A 14,316-nucleotide genomic window follows, 5' to 3' on the forward strand; every position below is an offset into this window, starting at 1 on the left:
TCCGGTCCCACGCCGGCGCATGGCTTTCCCGTTGACACAGGCGCGACCTGGAAATCCCGCTGGCGGGCCGTCTCCACTGCCGAAAAGGACGTGGCGGGTTGGTCGGTAAACCCCACCCTGTATCTGCAAATCCCTTCACAACCAAGGAAAAGACTTCCTCGGTTAAATATTTTATATTTTTTAAAGTGTTGACCTTGAGGGCAGACTGACAATGAATCAACAACTTGTTAATGTAAGACTACTTGGGACGCTAATAATATCATTAAAAAAAACATATCCAAGTTTTACATGTCAATTTTTACATAGGTAATATATAAATCAGATTTAACTGAGGCCAAACAGGAGAAGTACTTTACTTAAAATCAGAAAATGTTGGAAATACACAGAATACCTGGCAGCATCTGTGAAGAGAGAGAAACACAGTTAGGAACCAGGGTTGGAGGTCTTGTGGTACAGTGGGTAGCCTTGGCACCTGAAGCTCCGGGTTTAAGTCCAAAGCCAGGACTTGTTGACCACGGAAGGATTGTTCATAAACATGGGTCAACGGCCACAGGAACGGGTGCACTCTCAAAGTAACACTCGGGGGTGATGTGTCAATATCCTGACAGCTGGAGGAAACATTGGAATTTTCAAAGAAGGGATGGTGGAATCGGGAAACCACTCGCCTCCTATTAATGGCCCGTTAATCTCCTTAAGGAGCTCGTTAACAGACTGCGGTGGGGGCAGAAGATGATTTTCAATTTGAAAATCAGTTGGCTGGTTTAATTTTTCAGGGGGTGTTGTGGGCTTTGCTGGCAAGGCGAGGTGACCCATCTCCAACGTCACTTGAGAAGGCGGCGGGAAACTGCCTTTCTGATCTGCTGAGGTCTACCTGGTGCAGGTACGCCCAGAGTACTGCTGGGAAAGGAGCTCCAGGACTTTGATCTAGGGACAGTGCGGGAAAGATGACATAGTTCCCAGCCAGGATGGTGTGTAATTTGCAGGCGGTGATGTTACCGCGCGTCTGTTGCCCTTGTTCTAAACTGGGTGACCAGCTCTCAGGGGGAAGTAATTAAGAGGAATCTGTATGGCATGGAGTGTGGGTGGAGTGCTGCTGAAACTGTGAGCGGGACGAGGAGTAAAGTCCCGGGAGCGGGATGAGAAAAGTACAGCACAGGAACAGGCCCTTCGGCCCTCCAAGACTGTGCCGACCATGCTGCCCGTCTAAACTAAAATCTTCTACACTTCCGGGCTCCGTATCTCTCTATTCCCACCCTATTCATGTATTTGTCAAGATGCCCCTTAAATGTCACTATCGTCCCTGCTTCCACCACCTCCTCTGGCAGCGAGTTCCAGGCACCCACTACCCTCTGTGTAAAAAACTTGCCTCGTACATCTACTCTAAACCTTGCCCCTCGCACCTTAAACCTATGCCCCCTAGTAATTGACCCCTCTACCCTGGTGAAAAGCCTCTGCCAAGCCACTCTGTCTAGGCCCCTCATAATTTTGTAGACCTCTATCAAGTTGCCCCTCAACCTCCGTCGTTCCAGTAAGAACAAACCGAGTTTATCCAACCTCTCTTCATAGCTAATGCCCTCCATACCAGGCAACATCCTGGTAAATCTCTTTTGCCTCTCTGGACCCTCCACATCTTTCTGGTAGTGTGGCGACCAGAATTGAACACTATACTCCAAGTGTGACCTAACTAAGGTTCTATACAGCTGCAACATGACCTGCCAATTTTTATACTCAATGCCCCGGCCAATGAAGGCAAGCATGCCGTATGCCTTCTTGACTACCTTCTCCACCTGTGTTGCCCCTTTCAGTGACCTGTGGACCAGTACACCTAGTACTCTCTGACTTTCAATACTCTTGAGGGTTCTACCATTCACTGTATATTCCCTACCTGCATTAGACCTTCCAAAATGCATTACCTCACATTTGTCCGGATTAAACTCCATCTGCCATCTCTCCGCCCAAATCTCCAAACAATCTAAATCCTGCTGTATCCTCTGACAGTCCTCATCGCTATCCGTAATTCCACCAACCTTTGTGTCGTCTGCAAACTTACTAATCAGACCAGTTACATTTTCCTCCAAATCATTTATATATACTACGAACAGCAAAGGTCCCAGCACTGACCCCTGCGGAACACCACTAGTCACAGCCCTCCAATCAGAAAAGCACCCTTCCATTGCTACTCTCTGCCTTCTATGACCTAGCCAGTTCCGTATCCATCTTGCTAGCTCACCCCTGATCCCATGTGACTTCACCTTTTGTACCAGTCTGCCATGAGGGGACTTGTCAAAGGCCTTACTGAAGTCCATATAGACAACATCCACTGCCCTACCTGCATCAATCACCTTTGTGACCTCTTCGAAAAACTCTTATCAAGTTAGTGAGACACGACCTCCCCTTCACAAAACTGTGCTGCCTCTCGCTAATACGTCCGTTTGCTTCCAAATGGGAGTAGATCCTGCCTCGAAGAATTCTCTCCAGTAATTTCCCTACCACTGATGTAAGGCTCACCGTCCTGTAGTTCCCTGGATTATCCTTGCTACCCTTCTTAAACAAAAGAACAACATTGGCTATTCTCCAGTCCTCCGGGACATCACCTGAAGACAGTGAGGATCCAAAGATTTCTGTCAAGGACTCAGCAATTTCCTCTCTAGCCTCCTTCAGTATTCTGGGGTAGATCCCATCAGGCCCTGGGGACTTATCTACCTTAATATTTTTCAAGACGCCCAACACCTTTCTTTTTGGATCTCAATGTGACGCAGGCTATCTACACACCCTTCTCCAGACTCAACATCTACCAATTCCTTCTCTTTGGTTGGTGAATACTGATGCAAAGTATTCATTTAGTACCTCGCCCATTTCCTCTGGCTCCACGCATAGATTCCCTTGCCTATCCTTCAGTGGGCCCACCCTTTCCCTGGCTACCCTCTTGCTTTTTAAGTACTTGTAAAAAGCCTTGGGGTTTTCCTTAACCCTATTTGCCAATGACTTTTCGTGACCCCTTTTAGCCCTCCTGACTCCTTGCTTAAGTTCCTTCCCACTTTCCTTATATTCCACACAGGCTTCATCTGTTCCCAGCCTTCTAGCCCTGACAAATGCCTCCTTTTTCTTTTTGACGAGGCCGACAATATCTGTCGTTATTCAAGGTTCCCAAAATTTGCCGTATTTATCCTTCTTCCGCATAGGAACATGCTGGTCCTGAATTCCTTTCAACTGACATTTGAAAGCCTCCCATATGTCAGATGTTGATTTACCCTCAAACATCCGCCCCCAATCTAGGTTCTTCAGTTCCCGCCTAATATTGTTATAATTAGTCTTCCCCCAACTTAGCACATTCACTCTAGGACCACTCTTATCCTTGTCCACCAGCACTTTAAAACTTACTGAATTATTGTCACTGTTCCCAAAATGCTCTCCTACTGAAACTTCTACCACCTAGCCGGGCTCATTCCCCAATACCAGGTCCAGTACAGCCCCTTCCCTAGTTGGACCATCTACATATTGTTTTAAGAAGCCCTCCTGGATGCTCCTTACAAACTCTGCCCCATCTAAGCCCCTAGCACTAAGTGAGTCCCAGTCAATATTGGGGAAGTTGAAGTCTCCCATCACAACAACCCTGTTGTTTTTACTCTTTTCCAAAATCTGTCTACCTATCTGCTCCTCTATCTCCCGCTGGCTATTGGGTGGCCTGTAGTAAACCCCCAACATTGTGACTGCACCCTTCTTATTCCTGATCTCTACCCATATAGCCTCACTGCCCTCTGAGGTGACCTCCCGTAGTACAGCTGTAATATTCTCCCTAACCAGTAGCGCAATTCCTCCATCCCTTTTATATCCCCCTCTATCCTGCCTGAAACATCGAAATCCTGGAACGTTTAGCTGCCAATCCTGTCCTTCCCTCAACCAGGTCTCTGTAATGGCAACAACATCATAGTTCCAAGTACTAATCCAAGCTCTAATTTCATCTGCCTTACCTGTTATACTTCTTGCATTAAAACATTTACACTTCAGGCCACCAGTCCCGCTGTTTTCAGCAACATCTCCCTGTCTGCCCTTCCTCAGAGTCATACTGGCCCTATTCCCTAGTTCTCCCTCAATCTTTTCACCTTCAGACCTATTGCTCCGGTACCCACCCCCCTGCCATACTAGTTTAAACCCTCCCGTGTGACACTAGCAAACCTCGCGGCCAGGATATTTATGCCTCTCCAGTTTAGATGCAACCCGTCCTTCTTCTACAGATCACACCTGCCCCGGAAGAGCTCCCAGTGGTCCAGATAACTGAAACCCACCCTCCTACACCAGCTGTTTAGCCATGTGTTTAGCTGCTCTATCTTCCTATTTCTAGCCTCACTGGCACGTAGCACAGAGAGTAATCCCAAGATTACAACCCTTGAGATCCTGTCTTTTAACTTTCTGCCTAGCTCCCTGAACTCTTGCCAATATGTACCACGACTTCTGCCTGTTTGCCCTCCCCCTTCAGGATGCCCGCTACCCGTTCTGAGACATCCTGGACCCTGGCACTAGGGAGGCAAATACCATCCTGGAGTCTCTTTCACGTCCACAGAAGCACTTATCTGTGCCCCTGACTATAGAGTCCCCTATGACTATTGCTCTTCTGCACTTTGACCCTCTCTGCTGAACATCAGAGACAGCCGTGGTGCCACTGCTCTGGCTGCTGCTGTTTTCCCCTGATAGGCTATCCCCCCCGACAGTATCCAAAGCGGTATACCAGTTCGAGAGGGGGGGCAACCACAGGGGATTCCTGCACTGACTGCCTGCCCCTTCTGGTGGTCACCCATCTCTCTGCCTGCACCTTGGGTGTGACCACATCTCTGTAACTCCTGTCTGTGACGCTTTTTGCCACCTGCATGCTCCTAAGTGCATCCAATTGCTGCTCCAATTGAACCATGCGGTCTGTGAGGAGCTGCCATTGGTTACACTTGCTGCAGATGTAGTCGACTGGAATGCTGGAACCGTCACAGATCTGCCACATCTCACAGTCGGAGCACTGCACCCCGCTGAGTGACATTTAAGCACTAATTAAGTCATTTAAAATAAACACTTAAATTATTGTTAGATTGAGTTACAATTAACTATATGGCCCTGACGCTAGATGATTTTTACTGTAAACTTAAATGCTAAATACCGATCTCTGCCCTCAGGTTTAGTAACTCCACTATCTAGTTAATCAATTAGATTTTTTTTGCAATGTTATTTTTTTCTTTCAAATTTAACAGACTCACAACCAGCCAATCAGGTCACAGCTTTATTGTGATGTCACTTATAGTTTCCCCCCCACACAATTTAAAAAGGTAGTAAAAATAAAAATCACTTATCTTCCCGGGATGCTCTCTGGTTCTCTCCCTGCAGATTAACAGTTACAGGCCAGAAGAAAGAGAACAAAACGGTAGGGAAAAAGCACTTTCTCCCACTCTGCACTGAATTACCTCACTGCACCAAATTACCAAGTTCCAATTCCCACTCTGGCTGTGTCTCACTCACTCAGGATGTGTCTCCTTCACCTGTGCGAAGCTGACTGAGTGCGCTTTCTGTCTGTCCTTTATACAGAACTTAGCTAACCAGTGAGGTAGTGGGGCTGCTGAAAATCCTGGTGAGGCCCGGCCATCGGGAGAAGAGGGGAGTGTTGTTGGAGCTGCACTCATCCAGGCAAGTGGAGCGTATTCTATTACACTCCTGACTTGTGCCTTGTAGATGGAGGACAGGTTTTGGGGGCTCAGGAGGTGAGTTACTCGCCGTAGGATTCCCAGCCTTTGACCTGACCTGGTCGCCACAGTATTAATGTGGCTAGTCCAATTTAGTTTCTGATCAATGGTAACCCCCAGGACGTTGTGGGAGATTCAGCGATGGTAATGCCATTGAATGTCAAGGCGTGGTCGTTAGATCCTCTCTTGTAGGAGATGGTCATTGCCTGGCATATGTGTGGGGTGAATGTAACTTGCCATTTGTCAGCCCGAGCCTGGATATTGTCCAGGCCTTGCTGCATTTGGACATGGACTGATTCATTATCTGAGGAGTCGTGAATGTTGCTGAACATTGTGCAGTCATCCGCAAACATCCCCACTTCTGACCTTACGATGAGAGGTCGTTGATGAATCAGCTGAAGATGGTTGGGCCTAGGACAATACCCTGATGAACTCCTGCAGTGATGTCCTGGAGCTGAGATGATTGACTTCCAACCACCACAGCCATCCAACCAGCGGAGAGTTTTCCCCCGATTCCCATCGACTCCAGTTTAGCTAGGGCTCCTTGAGGCCATATTCGGTCAAATGCTGCCTTGATGTCAAGGGCAGTCACTCTCACCTCACCTCTGGAATTCAGCTCTTTTGTCCATGTTTGAACCAAGGCTGTAATGAGGTCAGGAGCTGAGTGACCCTGGCGGAATCCAAACTGAGTGTCTGTGACAAGGTTATTGCTGAGTAAGTGCCGCTTGATAGGACCGTTGATGATTCCTCCCATCACTTTGCTGATGATGGAGAGTGGACTGATCGGGCAGTAATTGGATATGTTGTGTTTCTTGTGTACAGGACTCACCTGGGCAAATTTCCATATTGCCAGATAGATGCCAGTGTTGTAGCTGTACTGGAGCAGCTTGGCTAGGGGTGCGGCAAGTTCTGGAGCACAAGTCTTCAGTGCTATTGCCGGAATATTGTCAGGGCCCATCGCTTTTGCAGTATCCAGTGCCTTCAGCCATTTCTTCATATCACGTGAGGTGAATCGTATTGGTTGGAGACTGACATCTGTGATGCTGGGGATCTCCGGAGGAGACCGAAATGGGGATATTTGTGGAGACCCCTGTTCCAGTGAGTTGTTTAATTGTCCACCACCATTCACAGCTGGATGTGGCAGGCTACAGAGCTTAGATCTGTTGCGGTAACCCCCCAGGATGTTAATAGTGGGGGATTCAGTGATGGTAAAACCAAAAACGGTTTTGTGAAGGGACGGTCGTGTCTCACTAACTTGATAGAGTTTTTCGAGGAGGTCACTAAGATGATTGATGCAGGTAGGGCAGTGGATGTTGTCTATATGGACTTCAGTAAGGCCTTTGACAAGATCCCTCATGGTAGACTAGTACAAAAGGTGAAGTCACACGGGATCAGGGGTGAGCTGGCAAGGTGGATACAGAACTGGCTAGGCCATAGAAGGCAGAGAGTAGCAATGGAAGGATGCTTTTCTAATTGGAGGGCTGTGACCAGTTGTGTTCCACAGGGATCAGTGCTGGGACCTTTGCTCTTTGTAGTATATATAAATGATTTGGAGGAAAATGTAACTGGTCTGATTAGTAAGTTTGCAGACGACACAAAGGTTGGTGGAATTGCGGATAGCGATGAGGACTGTCGGAGGATACAGCAGGATTTAGATTGTTTGGAGACTTGGGCGGAGAGATGGCAGATGGAGTTTAATCCGGACAAATGTGAGGTAATGCATTTTGGAAGGTCTAATGCAGGTAGGGAATATACAGTGAATGGTAGAACCCTCAAGAGTATTGAAAGTCAAAGAGATCTAGGAGTACAGGTCCACAGGGCATTGAAAGGGGCAACACAGGTGGAGAAGGTAGTCAAGAAGGCATACGGCATGCTTGCCTTCATTGGCCGGGGCATTGAGTATAAGAATTGGCAAGTCATGTTGCAGCTGTATAGAACCTTAGTTAGGCCACACTTGGAGTATAGTGTTCAATTCTGGTCGCCACACTACCAGAAGGATGTGGAGGCTTTAGAGAGGATGCAGAAGAGATTTACCAGAATGTTGCCTGGTATGGAGGGCATTAGCTATGAGGAGCGGTTGAATAAATTTGGTTTGTTCTCACTGGAACGAAGGAGGTTGAGGGGAGACCTGATAGAGGTATACAAAATTATGAGGGGCATAGACAGAGTGGATAGTCAGAGGCTTTTCCGCAGGGTAGAGGGGTCAATTACTAGGGGGCATAGGTTTAAGGTGAGAGGGGCAAGGTTTAGAGTAGATGTACGAGGCAAGTTTTTTACGCAGAGGGTAGTGGGTGCCTGGAACTCGCTGCCAGAGGAGGTGGTAGAAGCAGGGACGATAGTGACATTTAAGGGGCATCTTGACAAATACATGAATAGGATGGGAATAGAGGGATATGGACCCAGGAAGTGTAGAAGATTGTAGTTTAGTCGGGCAGCATGGTCGGCACGGGCTTGGAGGGCCGAAGGGCCTGTTCCTGTGCTGTACATTTCTTTGTTCTTTGTTCATATAATGCCAAGTTGAAATGGTTAGATTTTCTCTTGTTGGAGATCATTGCCTGGCACTTGCAAATATTACTTGCCAAACCTGAATGTTGTGCAGATCTTGGCACAAACTACTTCAGTATACGAAGAGTTGCAAATCGTCTTTTTCACTGATGTGCTGGACGACCCATCATAGAGGATGGAGATAATTGCGCAGTTTCTGATTGTTTAATAGTTGACCATCATTCATGACTGCATGTGACAGAACTGCAAAGCTTGGATTTGATTCATCGGTTGGAGAATCGCTTAGATCTGCCCATCACTTGCTGCTTCCGTTGTTTGACCTGCAAGTAGTCCTGTGTTGCCACCTCACCAGGTTGGCACTTCATTTTTTAGGTGCGCTTGGTTCTGCTACCAGCACTCCCTCCTGCACCGTTCATTGAACTGGGGTTGATTCCCTACTTGGTAATGGTAGAGTGGGGAATATGCCGGGCCATGAGCTTAGACTGTGGTCGAATACAATTCTGCTGCTGCTGGTGGCCCAGAGCGCCTCATGGATGCCCAGTTTTGAGTTGCTAGATCTGTTTAAAATGTATCCCATATAGCACAATGATAGCATCACACAATACAATGGGGGAGGGCGGGGAGGTATCCTCAATGTGAGAACGTGACTTTGTCTTCACAAGGATTGTGTGGTGGTCACTCCTGTCTAGACTGGCATGGGCAGATGTATCAGCCACAGGTTTATTGGTAGGGAGAAGTTCTAGTAGATTTTCCCCTCACCACCTACCTCTGTGCCACACCCTCCCCTGGGGCTGCCCTGCCGGTAGAGCAGGACATAACTTGGGATGCTGATGTTGGCACGCTGATGTTGGCACCTGAGACATTGGTTGCATGGTACAATTCCATGAGTATGACCATGACACGCAGTTGCAGGACAAATCTATGGAACAGCTCTTAATTCTGTCACCAGTCCCCAGAGGTTAGAAATGAGGAACCATGCAGAACGGTGGCGCATCGGTTAGCACTGCTGCCTCACGGCGCTGAGGACCAGGGTTTGATCCTGGCCCTGGGTCACTGTCCGTGTGGAGTTTGCACATTCTCCCCATGTCTGCATGGGTCTCAGCCCCACAACCCAAAGATGTGCAGAGTAGGTGGAATGGCCACGCTAAATTGCCCCTTAATTGGAAAAAAAATTGAATAGCTTGCTTGGCCATTTCAAAAGGTAGCTAATAGCTAACCACAATGTTGTGGGTCACATGTTGGCAAGACCAGGTGAGAATGGCAGATTTTGTTCTGTAAAGGGCACGAGTGAACCAGAGGGTTTTTTATCAAAAATCAGTGCTATTTTCATGAGACTAGCTTTCAATTCCAGGTTTTAAATAAAATGGCAACAGCTGCCATGGTGGGATTTGAACACCCGTCCCAAAGGATTAGCCAGGGTCTCTGGATTGCTAATCCAATGACATTACCACTATCTTCCCAGACTATCCTATCAGCTCTCCATGGCCACTTTTGTGTGTGGTGGCCTTCCGACATGCTGCCTTTGCTCTTTTGCAATACACCTGGCAGGTCCATCATGGCTGCCATCTCGCAGCTCACACTCTCCAGGCAGTCACCACCTCCTGATAATTGGGTGCCGAGTTTGCCGCTGGTCCAATTCGGATATTTACATTCGAAGATTGCACTACGTGGGTCAATTATCTGGACGTCAGGTCCCAGTCCTGGACTGAAAATCAAGCCCAACATTTCAAGTCTGTGACCTTGGCAATTTTGATGAAGGGTCACATACCCGAAATGTTAACTTGGTTCCTTTCTCCGTGGATGCTGCCAAGTAGTTTGTTCCCAGCATTTTCAGTTTTATCTTATCTCAGATTTCCAGCATCCACAGCACTTTCCTTTTGTACGAGTGCTTTACTAACACTTCTTATAAAAACATGACCATGTTTTAGGGCTGGAGGTAGTGCTGTTACAAAGCAAACCTTTACTTCAAAAAAAAGAGTCATATCATCAGAGGAACGACGATCATGATATGATGCCAACACAGGGTAGTCATATAAAGTGAATTTATTCAATAGAAAGTAAATATAATGAAAGACAAGTAAACCTTACGCAGAACTGCCAAGCACACGATTTATTCACAGTATACGACTAGTCAACAAAGAATAAAACTAAAAACAAGTCAGAAGATGGTACTAATTTATACTGTTCCAGTATATTTAGGCAGTTTACTACATCTTTATTAATTTATCTAAAGAGATGGGGGCAGAAAGTTAATATATCAATTTCAACGATATAAAAAGTTGGAAATCCTAGTTTGTGTTTTTTTAACCTCCGATGTACTTTGAGATAGAGGGAGAAAGTATGAGTGCAGGTTTGAGGATTTACATCAAAAACAGAGTTTGAAATCAAGACCAATATTTTTCAAGAATTATAAATACAAACATAACTTCATGTTTAATTAATACAAGTAAAAATAAACAGCCACTATACTTTTAAACTGTTTCTGATAGTTTTTTCCTCCAATTTCAGTGATTTTCAAAAATAAGTTAACTTGTGGTCCTGGTGGTAAAAATCTAGTGCTTTTATTTGCATGGGTTTGACATGCAAATTTAATTCAGTCATTACAAACAAACCAATAGTCTGACTTGCTGGGTCATTTCTAACACTGAGGGCCTCTGATCCCATGTGCAAATGTTACAGCTGTCAACTGCTACATGTGGCCAGTAAACAGTTTAGAGCTTTTCAATAAATGATATTAAGGCAGTTTGAAACCTCTGTAGCTACAGACTCCCAACAACAGCAGAGAAAAATTTGATCCTTCAGCATGTCTCAGAACACTTCTTGAAATAAATTGCTATCAATGACTAATTACTGCAGGGCGGCACAGTGGGTTCGATCCGGTTCACTGTCCGTGTGGAGTTTGCACATTCTCACTGTGTCTGCGTGGGTCTCACCCCCACAACCCAAATTTGTGCAGGGTAGGTGAATTGGCCACACTAAATTGCCCCTTAATTGGAAAAAAATGAATTGGGTACTTTAAATGTATATTTAAAACATGAATAATTACTGCATGGGTGGGGGTGGAGTTGAGTTCTTTCTTCCTCTGCAGAAATTTGTATGTAACTGATAGGCTACATGCAAAATTCCTCAATAAATTGCAACCACTCCTGGTTTATATCCCTGCTTCACTCATTGATAGTCTGGTCTGCCCATGCAACTGACCAAAGTTCGTGGGGTCCCTGAAGTTTTGCTACTCTTGAATGGTTGAAAAATGTATTTCCCAAAATGACTGCCAAAGGTAACCATTTCTGGTGTTGTTGGGTAGTTTAAAAAAAAAATGAAATCCTCCTTTTTGAGATCTGCATTATATATTTTTTAAGGCTTTTGCACATTATCAGAATCTGTTAGACCGAAAAAAAACCTTCCATAATTGATAAGGTGCCACATAAGAGGTTGTTACAAAGAATACAGCTCATGTGATTGGGGCTCATATATTAGGTTGGATTGAGGATTGGTTAACAGACAAAAGAAAGACCAGGAATATAAGAGTAATTTTTGGTTTGGCAGGTTGGAACTAGTGCATGCTACAAGGACCAGCAATTGGGCCTGAGCTTTACCAGTCTGTATCAATGACGCAGGTGGTGAATGTAACCTCTTCAAGCTGTTTGACGATACAAAGCCAGGTGAGAAGGTAAGCCAAGAGAAGACTGTATTTGAAATATAGATAGGTGAGTTTGTGTATACACATGAAGTTTGATGTGGTCAAATGTGAAATCATGCATGTTGGTAGGAAGATGAGAAAAGCAGGATAATTTTTCAAAGGTGAGAGTCTACTAAGTGTTCTAATGTAGGGGCCTTTGGTGTTGTTATATTGGTAGTGTCTCAAAACCAGTAACCTTGGGACTGCATCTCTGCTGGATCATGATCCTGCTGCTTTTTGGATCAGGTGGGGCAGCCCAAAAGCAGATCGGGTTAAGAGTCGTTCAGACTCGTAGCGCAGGAAAAGATCAGCACGCCCCCACAACCCAAAGATGTGCAGGGTAGGTGGACTGGCCATGCTAAATAGCCCCTTAATTGGGAAAAATGATTTGGGCACTCTAAATTAAGAAAAAAGAAACTGGTCGTACAATTTCAGCTGAAAGTTGGGCGATGGGGAGTTATCCTTGGCATTCTGGACGATATTTGACCATTAAATCAATGTCAGTAAAGCAGATCGTTATCGCTGCTGTTTGTGGGAGCTTGTTGAACATTGGCTGCTGCATTTCATTAAATTAAGACCGTGACTACACGTCAACGGTACTTGAATAGCTGCAGAGTAGTTTGGGACATGCGGAGGTTGAGAAAGGTGAAACGTAAGGACAGGCCTTTCTCTTACTATTGGTGCACAATCATTACCTCACTTAAAACCAACGGCTTAACAACTGCACTAACATTGCACCGGAAGAAAGTTTTATGCGCACACACCTGGCAGGAATTGAAACACAACAGTCTTTCTGGGAATTATTTTCAAAATGAAGTTATGAAAAATATTTAGAACATGTGGGAACGTAATAATCAGAAGCTGACAGGTTAATAAATGCCATTACGTGCAATTTGTCAGCTCCAGCCGGAATGAACTGATATTTACCCCTTACATCAATCGATGCAGAGACATTCGATTCAAATTAAAGCAGCACCTTTCTCACACATCAATGAAAATTAGACAGGTCAGTTTACACAGAAATCCCAGGTGTTTCATTAAAAAATGGGTGCGCCACTTTTGTAGATGTGACCAGGTTTCGGTTATATCCTGAAGCCACATGTCCTCCTCTGTTATGTAATTGAACAACCTGTAAAAACATGTACTTGCAAATCGGAATTTGTGATGCCAAACTTTCATTGGCTAAAGAATATCAAGCCGAGAGAAACTGTACATTGATGATAGAAACCATCCTCAAAACACTCCAGGTATCAGGCGGTAGGCCACAGCCTCAATGTAACGCCTCCAGTCCTTGCCATATTTGCTTGAGCAGCGATGTTCATCTCTGATACAGCGATGAATCAGCAGGATTGACATGTAGATGATATAGAAATAAGGCAGCAGGTGTCCAAATCCACAGGCCAGACAGTAGGACAGTGAGCCCATGAGATCCCCAGTGTAGTTGAAATGACGTGCCACCCCCCAGAACCCAGAGATCATCAGCTTACTGTGGTGCCTTTTACCGTCAATGGACAGGTAGGAACACTCAATGTACTCGGGCTTCTTGCCCCAGATCTTGCAGTTTCCATCTGTGCGTCTGAAGAGGTCTTTCTGGTGGTTTGTTATTCTGAAGATATAGTAGCCAACCAGCCCCAAGAGAAGGACAGCGATTGCATTGGCAGTTGATAGTTGGACTGGGTTGTAGACTAGGTATAGACCCTGCGACATTGAAAAGAAAAATTACTTCAAACTTTGCAGTCTTTTTAATCATAGTTTCTTGGCAAAGATATTCTATACAAGTACAGTATTAACAAGTGTGAAATTCATCTTTCCTCCCCCCCTCTTGTGATGTTGTCAGACCAGAAAACCTGAGGGACTCCTGTCCCTACCAGAAGATTGTGGCTATAAGCTTCAATTAATGGTTTAATGCAGAATTAGGGTGGTCGAACTGTCAGTGGGGCCATTGTTTTGGTCCAGGTGTTAAACTGAGGCCCTATCTGCCTGTTATAGTGATTCAGGTGGATCAGATAATGTTACTTAAAAAACAGAGGTGGACAGGCATGGTTCCCTCCGTAAAATCTCCAGAAATAGACAAACTTGTGACTTATTTCAATGCTGATCTTGCACAAGAATTTATTGCCTACGAAGCAGAGATATTCCAGAGGTTTGATCAGGCGTCATATAAATGTGTCAGCTCCCATAACACTCCTTACGTGGGGTAAGGTTCCATGATAGCACTGCAATCTCACAAGCTCTTGTCACTTTTTGTGACTGTGTCCTTTATGACAATGTATCTTTGCAATCAGCCACCGACATTGAAGAGCAGGAAGATCTCCCCTTCACTGACAGATTTTTTGAAGTTCTACAGACGCTTTTGTATCATAACATCCCACTCCCAATCCCCTCATAAAGCCTGGATGGGGAATACAGACT

General features: G+C 45.5%; 1 protein-coding gene across 1 annotated transcript in view; it reads right to left on the minus strand.

Moving 5' to 3' along the window:
• Positions 1–10,250: 10,250 nt before the first annotated feature.
• The window catches only part of dhcr7 (7-dehydrocholesterol reductase), an 82,987-nt gene continuing 78,921 nt past the window's right edge, over positions 10,251–14,316 (minus strand). The window contains exon 8 of the mRNA XM_072466722.1: positions 10,251–13,602. Coding sequence (XP_072322823.1) covers positions 13,138–13,602 — 465 coding nt within the window. The 3' untranslated portion in view covers positions 10,251–13,137. The remainder of the gene's footprint in view (positions 13,603–14,316) is intronic.

The sequence above is a fragment of the Scyliorhinus torazame genome, chromosome 10 (assembly GCF_047496885.1).
Source record: "Scyliorhinus torazame isolate Kashiwa2021f chromosome 10, sScyTor2.1, whole genome shotgun sequence".
Classification (NCBI taxonomy): Eukaryota; Metazoa; Chordata; class Chondrichthyes; order Carcharhiniformes; family Scyliorhinidae; genus Scyliorhinus; species Scyliorhinus torazame.